Below are 26074 nucleotides of genomic sequence, written 5' to 3' on the forward strand. Positions count from 1 at the left end.
CCCGACGGCTTGCGAAGTCGGGCTTGTTCTGCCGAGATACCCTGCTCAATGCTGTCGAGGAAGACAGCATTGAATAGGGCCCGGTGACCATCTCTCCCGTGGGGAGATGGTCGTCGGTGATTGAATACCCCCCTTAAGCTGGGTACCCACCTATACAATCAAGCTTCCGATGCAATGGTTTGATTGTTCTAACTCCTGATCAAATGTTCCCATAATACAGGCAATATTTACATAAATATGCAAATTCTCTTTTGTCGGTCGATAGCTCTAGCAAAGGAAAATGATTGTGTCACTGTACACACTTTTGATTCAAGCTTTAGTCAGATGTAAAGAGAATTACCATAATTGGCAGGGAAAGGCTGTGGTGATGGAATCTAAACAACCAGTAAACATACATCACATCACTATTTTCTACACTTCTGGTACTGACAGAATATGTTCGCTCCTTTCAAGGCCCCATCAAGAGAATAAAAGCTTGTACTTGTATTGTCGCTGCTATGGTGACAACATAACAAGCTTTTAGAAAGGAAATGAGGTGTAAGAATCGTAGTTGCTGGACAAGATACTGGCTGCATAGTAAGAACGGACCGAGGATGAATCACATGTGCGTACTGCAGTTTTTGTCTGAAATGACCCCGTCCAAATTGATGAATATTAATCAGCACATGAGATGTCAGCGACCGAGGGCAAATATTACAGAGGGTTTAACGCTGGTGCACTGGGACAGCGTACACACCTATAGACACCTATACGATCCAACTGTTATTCTTTCAATATCAACGATTGTGTAGGTGTGTGCTCAGCTTAAGGCATGCACAGCTTTTCTATGCATAGATTTAATCACAGCATTAATGCACTTGCAAGGCAGATAAGTGCAAATTATTGTCAACCAGCCACTAAACTGGTGAACTAAAGAGCAATTACACTTTTTGGCAGAAAGTATAGCTATAAAGATACCATAAGGGAATTTCCTTGTAAAGGTCATACAGTAAGTACAAGTGTGAAACATACTAACTGTTCTTTGGACCCTATCTCTGATGTTTCCTGCATGGAAGGTCCAAAGGGTCGGGCATCACTGCCTCTCTCCATGCTGCAAAGTTAGGTGGTTCACTTGACTCCGCAGAAGGTGATTAAGCACAACCCACATAATCATTTGCCTAGAGAAATTAGTGGAATCATCAATGGTGGCCTATTTCCCACAGCGTCCATGAGAATTCCCTGAAGTTCAGGAGTCTCCCAAAGTATGTATGTATGTACGTATGTATGTATGTATGTATGTATGTATGTATGTATGGTGTCTGTTATCCTGAATCCTTGTGACTTAGGCTCTCTATGTAAAGGTTTTTCCCATAAAGACAGTAGCATAATGTATACAATATGTTGTTATCCCTATATATTGGAAGCTTGCTTGCAAGCAGGGCCCTGTAACTTCTTTGTCTGTATGTTACCCAGTACTTTTTTCCTCACAATTGTAAAGAATAACAGAAAATGCTGGCACTATATACTGTAAGCAGCTTATAAAAAACAGGCTATACAGAAATAATCCACTAGCCATCTCTTTCCTCATGGCATTTTCATTCTACCTAAATTAGTTATACAAGCAGTACTCCTCCTGTAAAAAATAATAATTTGTGTCTATTTATTAAGTCTTGGAGAAGCATAAAGTGAAGAGATTAAAAGTATAAGCCAATCAATTCCTTACTGTCATTTTACAGGCTGTGGGACAGCCTCATGAAGAGATGGAGATAAAGCGGATGTGATAATGCACCAGGCAATCAATTCCCAACTGTCATTTTCAAACACAGCTGATTGGCTGTGTGTTATCACCTTCAACTTTATCCCCTTCACCAGGCTTAATACATATGCTGCAGTTATTGTAAAAAATGACAGTTGGGAGCTGGTTGGTACGTAATCTCTCTCCAAGGCTTAGTAAATAGACCTTATAATTACCAAAAAAACAGCAACTTTTCTGCATTGTCTGGTTTACCAACTCTCTTGATACATAGCTGCATTTTCATTTTGCGTGCACGTTCTGTTCTTTAGAAATGGCTTTTTATTTTATGTAGTATAAATTATATATAAAATATAAAATTAAATATATAATACGGATATGAGGATGATACATTAACACTGTCAGATTCATGGGAAATGTATTCCAGTCCCACAATGAACAAGTGATGCTATGTAATCAGACTACAGAAATGTGTGTCGAGTTTCAGTTATTACTTTTCATTGAAAAATTAAATAACAGTTCAACATGAAGCACATCACATTGGCTATCTCGTGCACTTGTCAGGCACCATGTAAGGCACACGCAAACAAGCACATATTAACTGTCTCAAAGTTTTACAGAAGTCTGCAAGGTAAATGCTATACAAGTATATAGGTCAAAACTACCAGGGACAACCAGGAAGTGGCTAAGCTATTAGCTTTTCCACATAAACTAGTCATTGAGCTATGGATATAGGAGTATAGGATATAGGAGTACATCACTGTGTGCAGGGCTGCCTTACCAGCTTTGTAGGCCCTAGGCAAATCAATGTAATTGGGGCCCCTCCACACCCATTCATGGGAACAAATGTAAACAAGGGAAAAATTATATCATGTCCCTCCTGTGATCTTGTGCTATCTCTCCACTTGCTTTCTTACAGTGACTGGCTGTCTGCATTCTGATTGGGGGGGGGGGGGGGGGTATTTACTCTTCAGCATGCCATTCACTGTCTGGCTGCAGGTTGGGAGGCAGGAAGAGAAAGCTCCAGTCATCCACCAATAAGAATGCTGACAGCCATTCACTGTCTGGCTGTGGCTGCAGGCTGTGAGGCAGGTAGAGATTGCTGTAAGTCACATTGGTGCAGATGTATTACGCCTTAACAAGAGATAAATGCAAGGGTGACAAGGAGAGATAAACGTCCAGCCAATCAGCTCCTTACTGACTTTTTTCAAACATGCCTGTAACATGGCAGTTAGAAACCAGGCAGAATTCTCTACTGCCTCTCAAGATGCTCGGAGGCAAATGCCCACAACCCAATCTGCTCCAGCTCAAAGGCCCCTAGAATTAGGGGGCCCTTGGGCAGATATCCATATAGCCCATACTTTAAGATGGCCCTGACTGTGCAGTATGAGCTGGCAAGCCACACATTTCTAATTGATAACATTCCATTGACATTGCCTAACGTAGTGTGATAATACTTTACATCATACCAAATATTTAATAATAGGTGAGCACATCATGGGTCTAGAAAGGTCATCAATAGAGAATGTTACAACCACAACATACAGTACTGTACAGGATATTACAGGGGCTAGGACGTAAATTACCTTTCTTATTTAACCATACGGCTAACATACATTCATGCTTGGTGTACTATGAAGACTGCACACAAACAACATGGTAACCAGCAATAACTATAACAATGTTAAATGAACAATAAAACATTGAGATAGCTTTAGAGGGTCAAAGAAAATTTTGGCTGTAAATGTCCTTTGTCATGTGCGAAGGGACAGTGTAAAACAAACAATACGAAAGTTAACTGTACAACTATAGATGATGGACCAGACTTCAAATTTATAATAAAATATTGGTTTGCATTATAAGCAGAGTACATTTTGCTGAATATGTGTTGGGCCTCTGATTGAGAATGTGGTGTTTTTAATGGCAATTTTTTAAAGTGCTAGGTCTATACTGAGTACGCTGCAATAAAATGCCCACAAATTGATTAAGATTGCAAGCACAGCATTTAAAAAATAATTTGCATCCCATACTTTAAATGAGCATTAAAAAATCTGAAAATAAAAACTAAGCATACTGCAGAGATACAGTATGTAAGTATACTGCAGAGATAAAGTATGTAAGTATACTGCAGAAATACAGTATTTAAGTATATGCTAGAGATACCGTATGTAAGTATACTGCAGAGATAAAGTATGTAAGTATACTGCAGAGATACAGTATGTAAGTATACTCTAGAGATACTGTATGTAAGTATACTGCAGAGATAAAGTATGTAAGTATACTGCAGAGATACAGTATGTATGTATATGCTAGAGATACCGTATGTAAGTATACTGCAGAGATACAGTATGTAAGTTTACTGCAGAGATACAGTATGTAAGTATACTGCAGAGATAAAGTATGTAAGTATACTGCAGAAATACAGTATTTAAGTATATGCTAGAGATACCGTATGTAAGTATACTGCAGAGATACAGTATGTAAGTATACTCTAGAGATACTGTATGTAAGTATACTGCAGAGATAAAGTATGTAAGTATACTGCAGAGATACAGTATGTATGTATATGCTAGAGATACAGTATGTAAGTTTACTGCAGAGATACAGTATGTAAGTATACTGCAGAGATAAAGTATGTAAGTATACTGCAGAAATACAGTATTTAAGTATATGCTAGAGATACCGTATGTAAGTATACTGCAGAGATACAGTATGTAAGTATCCTCTAGAGATACTGTATGTAAGTATACTGCAGAGATACAGTATGTAAGTATACTGCAGAGATACAGTATGTAAGTATACTGCAGAGATAAAGTATGTAAGTATACTGCAGAGATACAGTATGTATGTATATGCTAGAGATACCGTATGTAAGTATACTGCAGAGATACAGTATGTAAATTTACTCTAGAGATACAGTATATAAGTATACTCTAGAGGTAGAGTATGTAGGTATACTGCAGAGATGCAGTATGTATGTATACTGCAGAGATACAGTACAGTATATGTTTCATTAAGTTAAGGGGAATTTACTACCATGTAGCCAAGAGCCAACTCTGTTTTCAGCAATAATTACTTACAATATTTTACCACAATGCTAAGACAAAAAGACGTTAACGTTTATTGTTAAAAATACTAAAAATGATTAGAATAATTATATAATTGTACATATGCTGTGCAATATTGCTTGCCTGCTCTGTGGTTTTTCTCTTAGGTGTTATTGCTTATTCTTACAGAATGCCTCCTATTTTATTATATCTACTGTATATAAAGAGCTTGATTTCCTCCCCTAAAGGACACACATGAAAGCAGGCTTCTCTGATAACATATACAAGTTACATACTGAAGCAAATGTAACATAGAAGTGCTCACCTGCTTCATATAAATTATAAAAGTGACATGACCTTGAGGAATTCTAATAATCTGTTCTAAATTGCACATGTTGGTAAATTCCTTCAGAATGAAGCAAAAGAAGTGATCTGCCAGTTTAGCTGAATAGCTATAGTAGATCTTATCCAACTTGGTCATTTATGTGTGATTGAATTGGACCATGATCCTCTGATTGTACTTGCGTATTGAGCATTATAAGATAACAGATCTGCTGTGAGATAATTGTTCTGCATGGACAGATTTTACCGTGTCTGTGGAATCCAAGTTCTAATGGTGCCCACACACGGTGAGATGTGTGCTAGGTGTGATCTGAACTATACAATGTGTGCTATGCAATTTGGACTTTCAGTGCTATGCAATTTAGACTTCAGTACTATGCAATTTAGACTTTATACACTGTGCGATTTTAACTACATAAGATTTGGACTAGACTACAATTGTAATTTAAATATTTAAAGTACATCTGGCATGATATTTCCTACAGAGGGTGTGATTTTAACATAACATGATGCAGTACAAAAATACCAGCCTGCACATACTATTTTGCCTTGCGATATGGACTACAGTACACGGTAGCATGCATCGCAAGGCAAAATATACACGGTGCAAATTGAACTAGACAATGCGATTTGAACTAAAATGTTCATATCGCATGCGAGAATCGCACCGTGTATGGGCACCTTAAGCAAAAAAATAATCTGTCTTAAACAAACCTCTGCAATTTTTGAGTCCCATTTTAAGGACTGTTCCATAGCCTCATTATTTCATGTGCTGAAGAGCTGTAATGCACAAATGTATCAGCCAATCCGGACTGATATGAAACAAACCAAACTGGCCCCAAAGCAATCCCAATAGTAGTTTATCATCAGTTATCAGCCAAAAAAGAGGTTAATAGTCCTATGCAATCCAGTTGATTCAGTAATCTGCATTACTACCCTTAGTACAAATAGGGCAATGCAACATTACAATACAGATGTGTCCTCATACAACTAGCGTAGTTGAGACACTTAGTGTACTGTGAAGCTCAGAGTAGCATATCCTATTTTTCTTTACATTGTATGTCTCATGCACATAATGGAATTAGCTAAAACTAGCTAGTGATGTTGGACTGCGACACTAAATGCACAATAATTGGTTTTCCACACATACATGGTCGCAGGTTATGCACAACAGAACTTGGCATGAGGTAAAGTTGTTAACATCTGAGGAATTTTTACACAAACTCAGACTCTCTCAGATGTACAAATGCCGCACATAAAATTGATCAGTGTAATTTAGCCATCTTTCAGTCGATTTTTGGGAATAAGACATTTCAAGTGAAACGGCAATTGGTGCACCCCAATCGCATGGAAACTTATGTGCTTGGAGAGGCTTTTTGGTGTGACTGAAGTCAGAGTGTAAAAGGAAACATCTGTACTGTTCAAAGAAATACTTGTCTAATGAAAACTTCAGGTTTTAAGCATGAAACAAGATTACATTTATGAACTACAAGACATACAGCATGGTTCAGATTTGAGAAGAAAATAATACTAAATGACATGACATGATAGTAAAGAAAACCAAACAAAATCACTATGACACATGAGAAGAATGAAAAAGTCAGTTTTATACCTTTCTCGTTCTGGTGAATGCAAACTAGTATCTGGTCTCAAGCAGTTGGTACTAGCACTTCGAGCCCTGTCAAGGGAGGGCTGTAGTTCACTAGTGCCAGTGCATTGCATCCAGCGGTAGAAGAGAAAGAGGAATAGAAAAGAAAACAAAGAAAGGAATACAATGTTAGATATAAAATCATAAAAAGTAATGTTTTCTTAGCAGAAGATGTAAAATTATCATGACTGTTTGTAGAAATATGAATAAAGCTTTTTCAATATTAGCACACTGCGTTATGACGTCAATAAAGTGCAAACATACACTCTAACCCTCCTGGGCGCTGAACTTGGCAGGGAACTTGTAAACTACTGCAAAATGTATTTGCAGATAAAATGACTCTGAAATTACTATTTGTTAAGATTTACTTTTATTGGACAGCTTTGATGAAAGGGGTACAGAGGAAAACTGCTTTGTAACTAAAAATAATTAAAGTTTTCAAATTGTAAAAGCTGTATATATATACAGTATATTGTAATCTATTGGCTGCATTGCACCATGTGACTTTTTTTTCAATGCGACACCGAGGTCAGGAGATTTGTCATCTTAGTCCAATTCTGGATGACCTCTTTCAGTGGTTGTTTAACGTGACACTTGTACTGTGTGCCAGAATGGGAATACATATATTTTACTTCTATGCTGACCCCTTTACATGTATCGATAACAATGATAAATTACTAGCAATGGCAGAGATAATTAAGTTAAATAAAGAAAAATACACATGGCAAATGTTGGGATGGAAAATTTGTCAAAACAAAGAAAAATGTATATTTATGTAACTGATGAGTTGTTTTTTTTTTATTACATATAATGTTATGATTACTTATATAAAATAGAGAAATGCAATTCAGATTTGACACATCTGTCCCAAAAAGAAAAACCCAAACACTTGTATGTGAATTAAAAAGTATATGTAATATGTATATGCCTATGTGTCTGTGTGTGTGTGTGTGTGTGTGTATAGACACACACACACATTTAAATGAATATATATTCATTTAATATATATTAGATCTGTATGCACAGATATAAATAAAAATGTGGATTTGTACTGTATGTCTATACAACTACTCGTATATAATGTGCACTGTACTGCATGTCTGTGCTCTTGACAAAAGTCCAGATTGATTGAAAAGTTGGACACAGACACAGTTTTCCACTTTTACAGTCTTGTATAAAAGTATAGGTAAATGCCTCAGTTTTTCCAAAAGACATATATGCACTACTATCTACCCCATGAGTTCCTATACATTATATATATACAGTAGGCTTTGACATACAGTACTGTAATCTGAAGTGGTTCAGGTTTCCAATTCAGGAGGTTCAATTATCACACATTGAAAAGAATTGAGAAGTCAACCAATAGAGAAGATGCCCATAGTAACCAATAAGCATCTACCTTCCATTGTATAGGGTGTACTTGATAAATGCTTCCTCAAAGTTGATTGGTTGCAAAGGGAAACTTCACCAATGTTCCACTTCCTCACTCTTTCCACTGCTTAATACATCAGTTTGTTAATGAATGATTGTTCAGGGTACGCTCCAATACCATGAATAACCAAGAAAAGATTCAGGTTTATTATTTTTTGAAGTTGTTTCATCAATCCAAGATGCTGCTATTCAAGAGTGTGAGGAATGTATTCATGTATTTCTGCAGTGTGGTCCCTGATGTTTGTATACACTAGAATATTTTACATAATATGTGTCTATTTAAGCACATACAGCATGAGCTGTTCTTTCTTAGACAACAACATAACTTGAGTAAAACCTAATTGTACAAGGCTCTTCAACCCATCACACCAATATTGCTGCCAAAATGGGATACTCAAGTGGTCTCAGATATAACAAATTTATCAGCCAATACATTTTAATACGTAAAATGTATCTAAATCAGTTGACACTTGTTTGAATGTGTAAACTGATGTTCCTGTTTTACATTAGAAACAGTTAAAGAGCCCTGTTATTTTGTAGCACATAATAATACAACACCTGAAGTTTAAAAAGTACACGGCGGACAATAGAGCATATACAGTATAGTAAGAAAACAACACTACATAGACACTGTATACTGTACTGGTATAGTAAGCACAATGTTTCCTTCCACACAATTAATGAAATATATACAATTTGGTATGTTATTTTAGTAAAAAAAACATACTGACTGAGACATGGACCACATAACTTAACTGCACAACACAGTTCTTACCTGTACAGTCTCCAATGAGAACCAAACTCTAGCAAAGGCATCTTGGGTGGCAAAGTTTTACTGTGCCTAACAGTATTTCTTGTGTATTGCAGAACACAAGAGAACACAAAGAAAGAATGCAATAGTACTTCAGCAAAATAGGATACTTAGACAGAAATAAATGTGTTGTATTGCCTGCACTGGGTGAGTTGTGGAGTACTTGGAGCATATGTGCTGCACATATCAAACTGTAAAATTATTTATTTCTTAACAACCAATGAGTATTACAGTGAGTCTGAGCCTTCGGCTAGATCTGTCAATATGTTGTCTGCTTGGTAAGTACATACTATTGTGTTACTGAAAATTATAAAATGCATAAAATGAAGCATGTTGTGCTTATATATATATATTTTACATCCCTGCTTATTTTCTATACAGCTTTAAATCCCGGACCACAGGCCTCTGTATTGTAAATAGTAGTGTAAATAGTAAATTTTATGTGGGGGGAGAAAATATTGTTCTACATTTTATGCAATATCTTATGCCAGTTAATCTTTGGTTTTATATGAATTAATACTGGATCTACCAAAGTTGATATAGTAAATACACTACTAGCTTACAGAGTGATAATGCAAATAATAATCTACTGTAGTACATAAACAAGAAACATTTTTATAAATGTTGAAGCATGGAAGCTCCAAGAGCAACCAGCAAACCATAGGCTGCCATCTCCAAATTATGGATTTGTGTTTATCTCCAGGAGCTGATCCGAACACTAACACACTCAATTAGTCCTTATGTCACTGACCACCAGACCGAGCAACCTTGACATCTGATTGGTGGTTCCACTCTACTTAGATGGTATCATTAATATGTATAGACCCTTATAACTTATTGTTATAACAATGATAAATTAAATCATATTAAATCAGTAAATATCATGGAAAATGTTTTTGTTTTTGATTCTAAATATATGGTTTGTGGTCATATGGTATGTCTCTATATGTCGTCTATGTTATTGGACAATGATACTTAGGGTGAAATGTAATAGGATGAGAAATTTAGAAAGTGAGAGATTTGGTAAGAAATCTCCAGGGTTTTTAAAGAGGCAATCATTTACACTTCAAAAAGAAAAATGGAGATTTCTTACCAAATCTCTCACTTTCTGAATCTCTCATCCTATTAAATTTCACCCATAGTGTCTCTTTTATTGGTTTCTGACCTCTAATACTGTATATTGATGTACAGTATTAATCTTCTAAAGAGTGGAGAAATGGAAAAGTTGCCCATAGAAAATAATCACCTTCTATCAGGAATGTAAATACAGTCAAGGGAGGGGGTAGTAATTACCCGGGCCCAGGCTTGCTGGAGGGGCCTGGTGGGGGCCCTGGTCCAACCCCTCTTCCCCCTTCATCCCTCCCGGGCAGCATCAGCAGCACACACCTACAGCATGTGCTGTGCTGACAGCAGGCTCAGCATGAGCATCTCACTGACAGGACATGCTGTAGGTGTGTGCTGCTGCTGAGAGGGCCGGGCGACAATAACACTCCCCCCCCCCCCCCCCCTCGACTTTAGACTGTTTTTCTTCACACGCTAAACATTTTGGGGGTGTGACCAAATTTCGGGAGGTGGCCACGCCCCCAACATACCTCTCGGCTGCCCTGTATATGGGCAATTTCCTTCCTTGTTCATTCTTTAGAAATTTAATACATCTCCCCTTAGTGCATTAGTCTCTCAAAAGTTTTGAACTCTTTTAGCCATTGTATACACTAAGCCCTGTCTAGTAGTGATGTAGCTACTGTACGTATTGCCATATAGGAAATTCCATCACATTAAACAATGGGGGCAGATACTGTATAGACTGAACTATCATGCTACAGATCCAGCCCCTAAAATGGAAACATTCACTGTTGGTTGGTGGAAGTCTACTTGGATCTAAATCTTTTTCTAAACCATCCACACACAATACATGTAGGGAAAAGCATGGCCATATAGTACAAACATTGTACCTCTAAGCAATACATTTGGGGTGAATCAAATTATGGGGCAGATGTATTAAGCCTGGAGAAGAGATAAACTGAAGATAAAGTCAAATGAGAAAAATCACCAGCCAATCAACTCCCAACTGTCAGTTGCAAACATAGTTCATTGGCTGAACTGATTGGCCAGTGATAAAAACCGGAGACTTTATCACTTCACTGAGCTTAATAAATCTGCCCCACAATATCTTATATGTGAACGAACTGTGGATTGCTATTTTGGCTTGAATTTAATTTACTGTACCAGCATCATATAAAACATAGCATAATTGCCAATAAACTCAAAACATTAGTGACAAACATGGAGGAAGAGTCCCTATAATAATGTCATGAGTAGGAGTCTGGAATGTTCCAAATCTTTATATGTATACCAATATTAGATTAACATACTTTAAAGCATTCTCATATCATGCATCTATTACATGTACTGTATGTAGAATTTCAATTCTTTAGATGTTGTATAAAGAGGTTTCCTACTGGAACAATGTCTCCCACAGAGAGCACTCAAACACCCAATGACCGGTACTAAATATAGAATCTATATAATAACTGAGGATCACATGTTCTAAAATGGATTGCAGTGGGAAAGGTGGTAATTCTGCCTAATGCTTTTAGCAGCTCCCACTGTGGAGGAAAGAGAGAAGAGTCTGGGGCTGGTGGAGGGAGAAGGTAAGACCCTTTGATGCCACATTTGGGTTCAATATACTAGTTACTTAGAATTGCTCATTAGACATATGTTTAAAGAGGAGGTGGATGGGATTAGCAGAATCAACCATTTTGAACCACTTATGGCTGTTTTGTGTAAGCAAACTCACAGAAGGTCATGTACAAACTGGCATTACACATAAGTGTGCACAGATTTGCAGGGAACCACAAGCATTTCTGTACTAAACATTAAATGGGAGGAGTTTGTATTAACAGCATTCCATGCGAAGTACAGATTATTGACATGTGAGCGGCTACTTGTACATATATATATAGTAGAAATTTGTATGGTTTTACTGCTAAAACTCTGCACACTTGTCAGAGCTTATACTGAGAAACATAAGTGTGGTTACTTTGAAAATCATTTCCAAAGGCTGGAAACCAAGGTGCTCAAGTTGGCATATATGAGCACAGGCAGAACTATTGCTAGCCCACAGATTTTGCGGTGTACATAAATACTATATCATTGTGTAATGATTGGAAATACAAATGCTCAATACTGTATGTCAACATTTACTTTCCTGCACACAAAATGAAAGAAAAAATGCTTTGGGTGGAATTAAATCAATTAATAAATCGGTTAATGGAACAGATTTTCGTTGCAAGACTTTGAGGAGTTCCACAGAAAATCTATTAAGATATATGAAGAAGTTTTTCATATATTTCATCATTTACTGTTATATTTCTGCATAGAGCTGTAGAAGTCTGTCTGCACGTAATGAGAAAAACTAAAACCCTTTTACACCTAGAATATTTTAGGTTTACTCTATTCCTACTACAACAAGAACAGAATCAATTTAAGTCTGAGACTTCTAGTGTCAAAAACCAAGGCTGTCGTGCAAGAGCTGAGATACATGAAAATTGAAATCTATGGCTAGAGGGAGTGCTGAAGCGATCACATTCCCATTTAATTTACAGGTGGATACCCTACAGAGGATGGGGTCCCAAAACAGGTTACTTTGGCCTTTACATCAGAAAAGGCTAATGAATAGAAATGTAATGAAACAAATCTATGACCTTATTTCCACAGTATAGTGTGAATCTGCTACATACTGAAAGAGACTAAGCAAATATAATGGGGGAAATTTACTAAAGGAAATTTGTAAAAAAAAATAGGTGTATTTGTATTTAGAAATACACTTATTTTTGACATTTCGTGTTCGTATTGATGTTCTATCAATACGAATTGACGTATTTTCGGGATAGTAAATGTCAAAAATAAGTGTATTTCTGGATACAAATACACCTATTTTTTTTTTACAAATTTCCTTTAGTAAATTTCCCCCAATGTCTCAGGATCTAAAAGCCCCATGATGCAACATTGATCTCACTTATAAACCAATACTTACTATACACAACATAGCCTCCTTCATAACACCCACCTTATAGCTCCACCCTTGTTACTACTGTCTCTGCACAAAATAATATTGATTAATAATATGTTGCCCTTGCCCTCTTTATAATGTTACCTTTTCCTCAAAATCAATGTTTAACCTGTAGTTGGTATTATAAAGGAGAAAACTGCTCATTTGTGCTAGAATGTGAAAATCTTAGATAGGCCAAAGAGTGCTTGTCTTTTGTGACTTTTAGAAATGCTGTCAGAATGTACAGTGGTTCCACCTAACACAAACATAATATATCCTATGATAATAGCAACTAATTTGTATATACTGTATAGATACGTATAGCCATTGCATACTATTACTTGCTATGCGCTTGATGATGTTGTGCTAACAAATTTGAAAAGGCTATGAAATTGTTCTTTTGTATTATGGAAATCATATTATTAAAGGAATCCTTAATAGATTTTGCTATAAATGTATAATAATTTTAAGTTCACAGTACCTGATAGTATGTAGGCACTCGGCACTTCGTCCACGCTTCGCTCTGGGCAGCATAAGAAGTTCACTGGAATAAAGTTTAGTAATTAGTTCTCTAGTGTACTAGATAAACAAAGAAGTCCTTTGATACTTTATATACAGTTATTTATTATTGTTTAGTCAATATACCTTTATTTAAAGTCTTATCATTATGTTTTGCAGTCTTAGTATAAAGACTAAAGAAGGTATGAACTATTGATATAGCAATATTGTTCCAAAACACTTTGCTTTTCCATACCACAAGTTTCTCTACAGAAGACAAAGCGTAAGAACTACAGACATCTGAGACAGATTATTGCGATTCCCTGATCCCCAGACACCTGGGTCTGGGTAGTGTTGAAATATGACATCTTGGATTTTCTCAATTTACTTATCCTGACCAAAAAAATATTGGGATTGTCCATTCGGTTAAATGTAATATGCAAAATTCTCCAATTCACCAATGCCAATTTGCAGAACCATCTGAGCTGGTTTTATCTGTGATGTGTATCTGCATGGTTACACCGTAGGAAGCAATGAACCATGGATCTGCATGCTTAATTGCTTCCTAGGGTGTATGCTACCTTGCATTGTTTCTCGTTTTCTGTTCTGTCACCCTCAGTTTACCATGTTGTAGATTCAACATTACTCATGTCATTCTAAGCCCTGGGGGCGGTATCCAAGTATATGAGGTCATCCTGTAGGGAAAAGCTGGATGCTATAGAGTCCAAGATCATAATAATGGTTTGGTTGGCAGATCTCCTTCCCACATCCTTTGTTATTCCTTTCTCAGTCTTGTCTAATTTCCTTTGTTGTGCCTGTCTTGTTTATGTTTTTATATGTGTAGTGGTACTACATCTTGTATGACATACCAGCTTGGTTTTAGACCATTAAATAACAACCTGGGCCAGCTCGTGACCATGGGCACTTTGATTATACTATAGTGTGACTCCTTCCGTTAGTTACTATATATTGTATGCGTTCTTGTGTCAATTGGTCATAATCCCCCTAAAAAAAACAAAGTCACTGTGTGACAGAAGAAAGGAAGAACAGCAAAGGCTTTTTGGGGCACACTTGAATGAATTAATTTAAACAATTTAATACATAACGTTTATTGAGTATTTAAATGCTAAAACGAAGGTACGTAGGATATAAATAAATAAATTTAAACTGAAATCAGTAATCACTAGAGATTTGGCGTTAATCAACAAGATATTGGCGAAAATGACAAAGACTGAATAGGATATTGCTCCATTAATGAATTTTTTTTTTTTTATATTAATCAGAAATAAATGTATCACATCGATTGCAGTAGTCAATTTTTTCATTCAAAAGGAGCAAAAGAGATCAAGGACGCTTGACACTTGTCCCCTGCTGTTGCTGATAGTAATTCCCATCAATAAATAATAAAGTAAGAATAGAAGGCTACCTCAATTGGACAGAGGTGTATCTGCTGTCCGGGTCCAATTACAGCAACTGGTATTCCCAATTGGTCACCCAAAGAGGTACTAGCCAGACCATTCACTGCTTAGCTGCTGAGTGCGGGATGGAATTCAGGCGGACCAGTGATGTATGGCCGTATTCAACCAAGGATGAGAGTACCACAGTGTCCTTAGTAGGAAGCCAAGATGTGCTTCTGCTTTTTGCCCAACCAAAACACAGATCACCCTGTTGCTAAAAAGTATTGCAGGAGGATCTGGTGTGTTGAGACAAATGAGAGAGTCACAGAAAATGAGGGCAATAGGTACAGGTGGGTGGATATCTCTGACCCCTCGTCTGCTGTCTACCATCAATCTAAGATGTCAAATGGCAGATGAGAGCGATAGGGGCCACAGAATGAGCCAGCCAGAAAGGAGGAAATCTCACAAATTGGTCTAAAAAATAAAGATAGTGAGAAATTGTACCCTGATCTCCACTCCGGGAGCAGTATAGCTGGTGTCAGTATTAATTTCACTGATCACCACTCCGTACTGTAGGGATAGTTTAATGAGAGAGTAAACGGTGGGTCCTTGGAGAGAATGGTGCCCATTCTCTCCAACCCATACAGGTGGGTCAGAGATATCCACCCACCTGTACCTTTTGCCCTAATTTTCTCTGACTCTCTCATTTGTCTCAACACACCAGATTCTCCTGCAATACTTTTTAGCAACAGGGTGATCTGTGTTTTGGTTGGGCAAAAAGCAGAAGCACATCTTGGCTTCCTACTAAGGACACTGTGGTACTCTCATCCTTGGTTGAATACGGCCATACAACACTGGTCCGCCTGAATTCCATCCCGCACTCAGCAGCTAAGCAGTGAATGGTCTGGCTAGTACCTCTTTGGGTGACCAATTGGGAATACCAGTTGCTGTAATTGGACCCGGACAGCAGATACACCTCTGTCCAATTGAGGTAGCCATCTATTCTTACTTTATTATTTATTAACGGGAATTACTATCAGCAACAGCAGGGGACAAGTGTCAAGCGTCATTGATCTCTTTTGCTCCTTTTAAATGAAAAAATTGACTACTGCAATCGATGTAATACATTTATTTCTGATTAATATAAAAAAAAAAAAATTTCATTAATGGAGCAATAGCCTATTCCGTCTTTGTCATTTTCGCCAATATCTTGTTGATTAATGCCAAATCTCTAGTGATTACTGATTTCAGTTTAAATTTATTTATTTATATCCTACGTACCTTCGTTTTAGCATTTAAATACTCAATAAACGTTATGTATTAAATTGTTTAAATTAATTCGTTCAAGTGTGCCCCAAAAAGCCTTTGCTGTTCTTCCTTTCTTCTGTCACACAGTGACTTTGTTTTTTTTTCAGTTGCTAAGCTGAACATTTTTGGGAGCACCACCAACCAAACAGCACACCACATTTGTTTTTTAGTGGTAACTATGTTGGTTCTGTCAGATTTTGTATGTGATTACTAATTCAATTTCATTTACCAGTGCCACTCCCGACCCATATTGTAAAAATATCATAATCCCCCTAACCTAGTGGTTCTCAAAGTTTCTTGACCAGGGTGCCCTATAATATCAGAATTTGTTCAAGGCACTCCTGGTCAAAAAGTTTCTTATGGTTAAATAAAAAAATAAAGTTAATTGTGCTTATCCGTCACCCTTAGGTTCATTTATGTGGTGGGGAACATATCTGTGGTTCGAATTGTCCATACATTTCATGACTGACAGCCACCAGGACTGCTTTTGCCTATCATTTTGAGCATAAAGAATTTGTTTCGATGTGGACCCCCAACCCAAGGCACCCTTGCAAACATCCTGAGGCACCACAGGTGCATAGGCACACAGCTTGGGAACCACTGGCCTAACCTATCCATTCTGTGTAATCCCCCCAACCTATCCATCGTTGTGCATTTTTAATAGTTCATTAGAATATGTTACTCTTCTCAAAGAAAGATATTGGATTACTGTAAGTCCTCTTATAATGCCGGGTAAACATACCTTTCTTGATCAGATAAATACTGACTGTCTGAGTCCCGGGACCTGTGAATTACTGGACTGCGGGAGGCATCGTGGTGTCTTGTTGGAGAGCGTGACCGTCTCATTTGATGAATTTCATCTAGACTCCTACATATTTAGGCAATGGAAAAAATTACTTAGTTACAGCACACATCATGAGTAAATAAAATATGAACACTCCTTGATGAAAAAATATTAAAAAGAAGCAATGAAATAAAGAGGAAGCTCATGCCTAATAGAGCCTACCAAAAATGCAATTACTCAGGCAAGAAATAGTCTCCATATTTAATATAAACAATATACTAATGCTCAACATAATACACTCAATAACTTTAATCATAACTTTACTCACAGGGCCTGTAGTCTATTGATATGACAAATGGCACAACATACTGTACCTCTGTAATGGCACATTTGGTAAGCGTGAGCGGGTCCTGCCCTGATCATCAATACGGTGAGGAGATACAGAACGTGAACGATGATGGGTCACTCTTTGCTGTTCTGGCACTGTCAATGTTGTGGATCTACTTTGTCTAGCATTAGACCTTGAACCTAGCAACATGAGAAAACTTTAAGGATATGACTTGGCAGAACAAGACACTGAAATTATTCACAAGTGTTTTACTTCTGTCAGTATAAAAAGGATACATGTGACATTGCAGAGCTTCGACTGGTGAACATGCTCCATTAGTTTATATACTTAAATTCAATAAATATATGGTCCTAGGTAACATATGTTTTAATACATATGTTAATATGTAACATACATTAAAAATTATTTCTGTAGAATTTGACTTGCAAATAATGTCTGCATGAAAGAACAATAAAATAAATAAAAATAATTATTAGTAGATGTTTGATATTGATCTTGTAATTAATTTATATACAGAAAAAGCATATTGAATGCAAGTAGTGTATCTTTACTATGTGAAATGAGATCAGGACCGAAATATGATAACTGATAACTGAGTAATGGGTAGAGTGATGATAATGATAGTTACTGTGATCTGAAAAAATATGAAACTTTAGAAACTGATAAATATGATAATATAGTGGCATGATAATAGAGAGAAACATCAATTTTGCTACTCATTATATACTACACAGTTCGATTATTTTAAAATGCACGCATGAATCGTTTGTAATTTACTGTTTACTCAGTATCCACAAAGAATATTAATTTAATGTATTCATTTTAATCACTACCATAGGTTGAGAAGTCTACATGGGAATAAATGAAAGGTCTTGAAACAAGAATGGCAAACCGGCTGTCTACATCTGAACCTATAACATTATGCTATAGACATTATGCTATAGACATCTAGATAGAATCACATGCAATATTTTGCAGTCACTGGCAAAACATTGCACACACTGCGGTATATTCAATGCGGTTTTGGCAAGCTATGACAGCGAACAGTGCCTATTGCTCACAGGGCCCGTGCAAGGCACCGGAGCGCCCCAGGCGAGTCGGGGTGGGGGCACCCCGGTGCCGGGGGGGTGGGCGGTGGTGGTGGTACCTGTGTAAAAAACTTGCGGCGCCAGCGTCCCTGCAGGGCTGGAGCGGGCAGGGGTGTCCGAGCCGCTGGGGTACCTGCGGCGGTGTCATTGTGTATAAAGCTGGCGGCGGCCGGCGGGGTCCCTGGAGTGAATAGAAAATAACTAGCGCTATGCGCGCGGCGGCGCGGAAAGCGCTAGTTATTTTCCATGCTGGGGGTGAGGGGCGAACTGCCGCCCTCCAGGTGCCGGCGCCCTAGGCAAATGCCTAGAGCTGCCTAGTGGTGACGCCAGCCCTGATTGCTCGCTGTCATAGCCCACCATCAGTATTCAATCCATCCCCATACACTTGCCGTTTCCACCTCGCTGTTTCTAAAAAGCAAGGTGGAAACGGCGAGTGCAGCCGTCAAAGCGGCGAGGCTCACGGCTATATGCAGCGGGCTCACTGCAATAGTGGTGAACCTCGCTTTTCAGGGGAATCCTCGCCATCCTCTGATGGAGACGTTTCCCCCGGAACATAGAATAGAACGAGCGGCCAGCTAGGGAGTTAAACGGCGAGGATGGTTTGTTTTTAGCGATCCTCACTAAAAACAAGCCATCCTCGCCATAAACACACCTTCGCCGGCCGCATTGAATATACCCCATTATGGTTTCTCACACATTTGGGTTATAAGTATTGTCATCCTTTTCAGCATTATTCATATGAATCTGTAATAACTTTAGTAACTGAGGGTACACCAGGGCAGCCACTGTCATTGTACAACTAATTATGTGGATTAAAGTGAATATATTTATCAAGCAGTGTTCCAACTCATAACAGGCTCACACTGGCAATGGGCACAATAAGAAAAATGAAATAAAAAAGTTACAAAATAAAATACCAAAGCAAACTGTATGCTACAATGCAACAGAGGATGGGCTATGTAGTACAACACATGAGAATGAGCCCTACAGTAGCTTCTCTCTGTGGGCCAAATGTATGAAGCCTTAACAAGTAATAACGTAGACAGTAAAAAAAGGCCAAATGTATCAAGCTTCAAAAAGAGATCAAATTGAGAGTGATAAACAGCCAGCCCCTAACTGTCATGTTACAGACCAGTTTTGACCATCTCATATTGACAATTATGAGATGGTTGGCTGTTTTTTGTCACTCTCCACTTTATCACTTTTTGAAGCTTGATACATCTGGCACAAAGAGTGATAAAGGACCAGCCAATCAGCTCCTGTCATTTCTCAAACACAGCTTGTAACATGGCACTTAGGAGCTGATTGGCTGCTTTATCACTCTTTATCACTCTCCAATTTAATCACTTGTTAAGGCTTAGTACATTTGGCCCTATGCGCTCTGTGAGGCTTATGGTGATGTATTTGCTTTGGTCTCTGCATTACTTAAAATTATTAAAATGATAAGCACAAGCACATATTACAAAACATAATGGGGAGATATATTTACCCTTAGAGATATAAAAGTACAAACCAACCAGCTTCTAACTACCGTGTTACATGGGGCCTTATTCTAGTTCACTCTTTCTGACAAAATCCTTCTTAGATGGACAAAACCATGTGCACTGCAGGTGGGGCAGATGTAAAATGTGCAGAGAGAGTTACATTTGAGTGGGGTGTGTTCAAACTGAAATCTTGTTTTTGTTTCTGTGCAGGGTAAATACTGACTGCTTTATTTTTACACTGCAATATAGATCTCACTTTGAAGTAAAACCCCGCCCAAATCTAACTCTCTCTGCACAAGTAACATCTGCCCCCCTGCAGTGCACATGGTTTTGTCCATCTAAGATGGATTTTGTCAGAAAGAGTAAACTAGAATAAGGCCCATGATGTGTTGGGAGATTCATAAGTACTTATTTTTTATTTGTAAATATCTCCAATATTTGATAAAACTCCCCCAAGACGTGATTTTTTTTCATATTTCAGTTTTAGAATGATCAAATTCATTCAGCACAGAAAAGAGATATTAATATAAACTTGTCATATTTACCATATATATCCGAGTATAAGCCTACTTTTTCAGACAATTTTTTATGCTGAAAAAGCCCCCCTCGGCTTATACTCGAGTGAGGGTCCCACTTGAGACAATAAGTTTCCCAGTTTTTTGTTGTAAAATTAGGTGCCTCGGCTTATAATCGGGTCGACTTATACTCGAGTATATACGGTAGCTATTATTTAAATTGTGCTCCAATGTAAAGAATTACAGAATTTAAATAACTAACTTTTAAGGGTGTCTCCAATATTTCACAAGTAGACAGCCCACATATTGCAGCCCACATTATACCCCTATGCTTTGTTATAAATAACACAAAACACACCTTTAAAGAACCATGTACAATTGAAGAAAGATATTGCTTAAAGCTTTTGGGCCAGATTCTCTAAGCTTCAAAAGTGATAAAATGGAGAGTGATAAACAGCCAGCCAATCAGCTCCTACCTGCCGTGTCACAGACTGTGTTTGAAAAATGTCAGACAGGAGCTGATTGGCTGGCTGTTTATCACTCTCCATTTTATCACTTTTGAAGCTTAGAGAAGCTGGACCATAGTCTGTTGATTATAAAAATCCTTATTTTGTATCCTCAATGCAAAATATAAGTGGTCAGCCATGCATCATGCACTGTTAACACTACCGTGCAGCAGCAAGATATCATGGGAACTAAAGACTAGTTAATTCAACAAGCAGAACAAAAACAAATAAGACAAATCTATGAATCTGGGAACGTTAGTTGATATCATAGTGTTCACGCTCTAAAATTAATGTTGCATTTATTAGCTCAGAGCATTGTGAAGTTAAATATTTAATAACCCCATATTTTACCATTTTGATGATAAACAAAAGGCATTTGTCATTACAGTGTTGATAATGATTTTATTCATATGCTGTTGTAGGATACATAAATAAAATCTGGTTCTTTATTCATTAGACTCCACAATACACTGAATCTCCAAAATGAACATCCTGAAGGAGTCTGGATTAGTGAAACTAAGCAATAAGCAAAGAGAAATAGTACCATGCCTTTTACCAACGCACCTGGAGGCACAACGCCAATACCATCATCAACATCAAAATCTGAGAAGTCACTATCAATGATTCGCTGAGATCCTGTACAACAGCAAACCAGTATAGGTGGTCACTTCATGGCGTACAAGAGGATATATGCACACAGTCATCGGCAGACATTCTTCAGTGTTCACACTTTAGTACAGGACACTTACTTTGTAATTTTTTGCTAGAATTCTCCCCGTGTACATGTCTCCTTGGCATGAAAGGTGATGGCTGAGGCAGAGGTAGTGAAGACTCATCATGTGTTTGCAGTTTATACCAGTGAGGTTCATCATCTAATAGTGCAGTCTCTAGCTCTATGAGAATCTGAGAGGAAAATCACATGGTGAGAGATGGTGAAATAATCTGCCAACATTATTAAGATCAGTAGACAGGCTTTTGTGCAACTGAACTCAAGTTTCATTGCATTTTCCATCACAACCTACACGAGGATCCACGTTATATGTAAGTAATTCAGTACTGCTTCTGTGTCTTGCTTGGAGTAAAACGCAAGTTATTTAAGATCAAACAATTGGCAAATGCAATTATATAAAAAGTAGTATATCTTTTTGGCAAATTTTGAGAACAAATTTGTACTGCGGTCAGATCTGAATAAGGGCCATAGTGTAAGGGTCTTTTGGAGTATTTGTTTTTACAAAGTAACAATTGATCAGCCTTGCACCCACCTTTGAATCAGGACGCCTTACCCATTCTGTCTCTTTTATTTCTGCCCTACTATCTCTCTCATCATTTACCAGTCTGCCCCATCTCCCTCCTCTCTCTCGCTCTCTCTGATTGCTGTCTTTATGGATACTTTCCCCAATTCTTTTTCTTTAGAGGGATAAGTGGGGGGAGGACACTGGCATGCTGGGGGTGAGGATTTCTGATGAGGGAAATAGCGGTGGATGCCTATTCAATGCTGTCTTACCAGACAGCATTGAATCGGCATCTAGGCAGAACGGACCCGACTGTCTGGCCCGTTTTGCTGAGAACAGTGAACAACTCAAGGTCGTTTAGTGAACACGCCCTCTTTTTGCTGCTCGTCACGTGGGATATTGAATCCCACTTGTCGAATAACAGGCGTGCAAAACAAAAACGGGCCAGGGTCCCGACTGTCGGGACGTAGCAACAGTCGGGACCTGGGATTAAATACCCCCCTATGTCTGCCAGACCGCCATTACTGTGTGGGGAAGAGGATAGAGCCTCCCCTCAAGTTCTTGTGCCTACACAGTATATGTATGCACATTGACTCGCACTGGTAGTAAACCTCATAAAAAGTCATCACTCCGAGTTCGTGGGCCCACTGACGAAGTCGGAGTAACGAAACGCGTATGGCCAGAGCTGTGTGACGCAATTCCATACACTAGACCAGCGTGTGCCCAGCTCCTGCCATGGGGAGCTCCAGATGTGCTGCGGTGTCCGTGGAGGGTCCCAAGCGAGAGTCCTGGTCTAATGCCCGGGAAGGACGAGCCAGTGCCGGCGGTAGTTATACATTTATACCATGCGGTTACTTAGCCCACAGCTGATTAATTAATTGGTATGAGTGTTACCTGTGGGTGGATGTTTTAAATAAACTTTTGTATTTATTGTAAGTACTGCACCATGAGGCGCACCTTATGTTTCTTTTAGAATAATTCTTCTATATTCCATACAGTTTGGGAGCGACGGTCATCTCAGATGAGAGATTTGTGCTGTGACCTGTATGATTCAGGGGCACTCTCTATGCTATATCAAGACTAAGGGTGTCTGAAATATAAAAACACTACTTAAAGCACACCTGTTTGTGTTTTACTGCATATATATATATATATATATATATATATATATATATATATCGTAGCACAGTGGTCCGGCACGGCCGCTTGTAGTCACACAGCTTTGGCGGGTGACCGCAATCAGCATAAACAGCCACATATAACTCCAAATACTGCAGCACTCCAGTCTTAATGAAACAATCGTGAAATTATTAAATTTTTCACGATTGTTTCATTAAGACTGGAGTGCTGCAGTATTTGGAGTTTTATATATATATATATATATATATATATATATATATATATATACAATTCCTTTTATGCCGGCACTCCCAATCAAATATATAATGGCTTTGGTGCACTCCAGTGAATAAGCATACAAGGTCCAATAACGGAGGCACGGTGCCTCCATTATTGGACCTTGTATGCTTATTCACTGGAGTGCACCAAAGCCATTATATATTTGATTGGGAGTGCCGGCATAAAAGGAATTGTATGGATTGTTGTCCTACACAGGGCATCCGTTGCAAGGCACCCACCTCTGGAAAGAGTGGTTAAGGACACCACTCTGACTGCTAATGTTGTCAGGAGTATAGCAGCGCAGATCAAGGAAGCTCATTTTGTGAGCAAACAACAGTGAACATTTGTGCACCTGGGCAGGTGTAAGTTTGGGTTTCCACACGGTGTTTGTGACGTATATACGATGGAACCATTGTCTGCAAGCCAAGTTGGGGGTCTGACTCCGTCGGGAGTTCCAGCGGTTACCCCACTTGGAGAAATTTTTAGCTACACACAGGAACAGATTGAACAAATCCTAGCACAGGAGTCAGTGGATTTGTCTGAGGACAGCGACAACATTGAGGATGTATATTACCGCCTATTGAAAATGCGGCGTCGGGAAACTGACTTTTTATTACACAGCACCTCTTTGGCCAGTTACTTTAAGGAACATAAGATACCCCGTGGGTTCCGAGTACGCAACGTGCCCACAATAGGCAGGCACAATCCAGAGTTTGTTAGAAGATGGGTGGCCATCTTAAACAAATGTGCCTTCGATTTAATGATACTTGTGGTGGAGGAGGCCAACAGAGAACTTAATATTACTAGACATCCTGTTCATCCACCCACGTGGTTTATATTATAGTGTGCCCATGCGGCCTCAGATATGTGGGTCAAACCAAACGAAAATTCAAGGAGCGGATGGCGGGGCACAGATCCTCCATTGACCTTACTTTGAAGGGCAAAGAGGTGGATCAGCCGGTTCCCCGCCACTTCAAAAAAGCAGGGCACTCACTTGAGTCGCTGAGATACTATATGATTGACCAAGTGCCAGCCTCTCTGCGGGGAGGAGATAGGGCGAAGAAGTTGCTCATCAAAGAAACCCAGTGGATTCTTAGATTAGGCACCATTAGACCGGGGGGCCTAAATGATAAAATAAATTGGAATAGTCTGGCATAATGGTGTTAGGCTGTCCCCTCACTCATCCATGTTTGAGCCAATACTAGTTTTAGGTTCATGATAACTGTTCCGATATAGATTGAAATTATCAACTTGCGGCAATGTAAATATGTACTGATATGTCTGTTTGTTTATTGTGACCCCTTGTATCTCCCCAGATTCAGCGTCAGCATACGGAAGGAGCCGGTTCCGGGTGCGCGATTGAAGTATACATCACCTAGCAACAGGTGGAACGCGGAAGTGGGGTGGTGGAACGCACGGAAGACGTTCTAGCCTGTACTTCCGGCGCCACATTGGAGTTGGAGATGCGACTTCCGGGTAACGGAGCGGCGAGGCCCGGAGCTGAGCGCGGGAATCAGGTGAGTATGAAGGTATTTAATGTACTGCATTGGTGTATTGTTCGTGTTGTTCACTTGTCTGCACTGTTAAGGGCTGTGATCCTGAGGAAGGGGGAGAGCCCCGAAAGCGCTTGATCATTTGCTGAATACACGTTTTTTCTGCTTATTATCTCCTGGGTGCCTCCGTTATTGGACCTTGTTATATATATATATATATATATATATATATATATATATATATATATATATATATATATATATATATGGTTTTTCTATTTTTCATTTTTGCACAGATATTTTTTTCTCTCTCCATTTCTATCAGGGGCACATGGCTGATATAGAAATCTCTTACATATGTTGATATACTGAAATACTGTATGTTTACAGAATATACTGTATAACTACTAGTCACAATCTTAGTTTAACACATACTTCTAACTATTTTTCTATTTGTCACATCATATTTGTCCCAGCCTCTAGATAAAAGAAGTACTTTTTATCGGTGCATTATGCTATGAAGATGGACAGGGCTTTTATATCTAAAATCATTACGGAACAGGGAAGCATGAAAGCCTAAAAGATTCATGTGATGGGTAAAACTGATTAACAACCAGTGACAGTTAAAGGGTGATGACGTCGGATGAATACCTCGCCAAGAAATTCACTTTCTTCTTCTTGCACTCTTGGCTGATCCCATACGGTTATTTCTAACATTCGTTCCCTAAAGTTTTTACGATGTACATGTGAGTAAACAAATGTTTGATTCCATTTTGGTTCTGAGCTTTTCTTCACCGTTTTGGTCCTCCGCTTGCTTTTATCGCTGTCAAAAGACAATTTTGAACAGTTACACACTGCCATCTAGTGACAATTTATAGAATTGCAGTTCACAGCAATCAATTCATTTGATTTTTCAGAAAGTCAATCGTTTTCTAAACTTAATTAACAAAAGTGACATTA

At 38.5% G+C, this 26074-nt stretch overlaps 1 protein-coding gene across 25 annotated transcripts in view; it reads right to left on the reverse strand.

The window, feature by feature from the left end:
* Positions 1-26074, reverse strand: part of RIMS1 (regulating synaptic membrane exocytosis 1) — a 381212-nt gene that overhangs the window by 148735 nt on the left and 206403 nt on the right. For 11 of the 25 annotated variants that reach the window (XM_083177228.1, XM_083177237.1, XM_083177214.1 and 8 more), the window contains 8 exons: positions 25766-25937; positions 21741-21894; positions 21556-21627; positions 17424-17577; positions 17008-17133; positions 13544-13606; positions 8976-9053; positions 6734-6823 (listed from right to left, as the gene is read on the reverse strand). In XM_083177228.1, coding sequence (XP_083033354.1) covers positions 6734-6823; positions 8976-9053; positions 13544-13606; positions 17008-17133; positions 17424-17577; positions 21556-21627; positions 21741-21894; positions 25766-25937 — 909 coding nt within the window. The remainder of the gene's footprint in view (positions 1-6733; positions 6824-8975; positions 9054-13543; positions 13607-17007; positions 17134-17423; positions 17578-21555; positions 21628-21740; positions 21895-25765; positions 25938-26074) is intronic. The other 14 variants (XM_083177230.1, XM_083177226.1, XM_083177240.1 and 11 more) reach the window with 4 other exon arrangements.

Source organism: Crinia signifera, chromosome 3, assembly GCF_055691185.1.
Source record: "Crinia signifera chromosome 3, ASM5569118v1, whole genome shotgun sequence".
NCBI classification, from domain to species: Eukaryota; Metazoa; Chordata; class Amphibia; order Anura; family Myobatrachidae; genus Crinia; species Crinia signifera.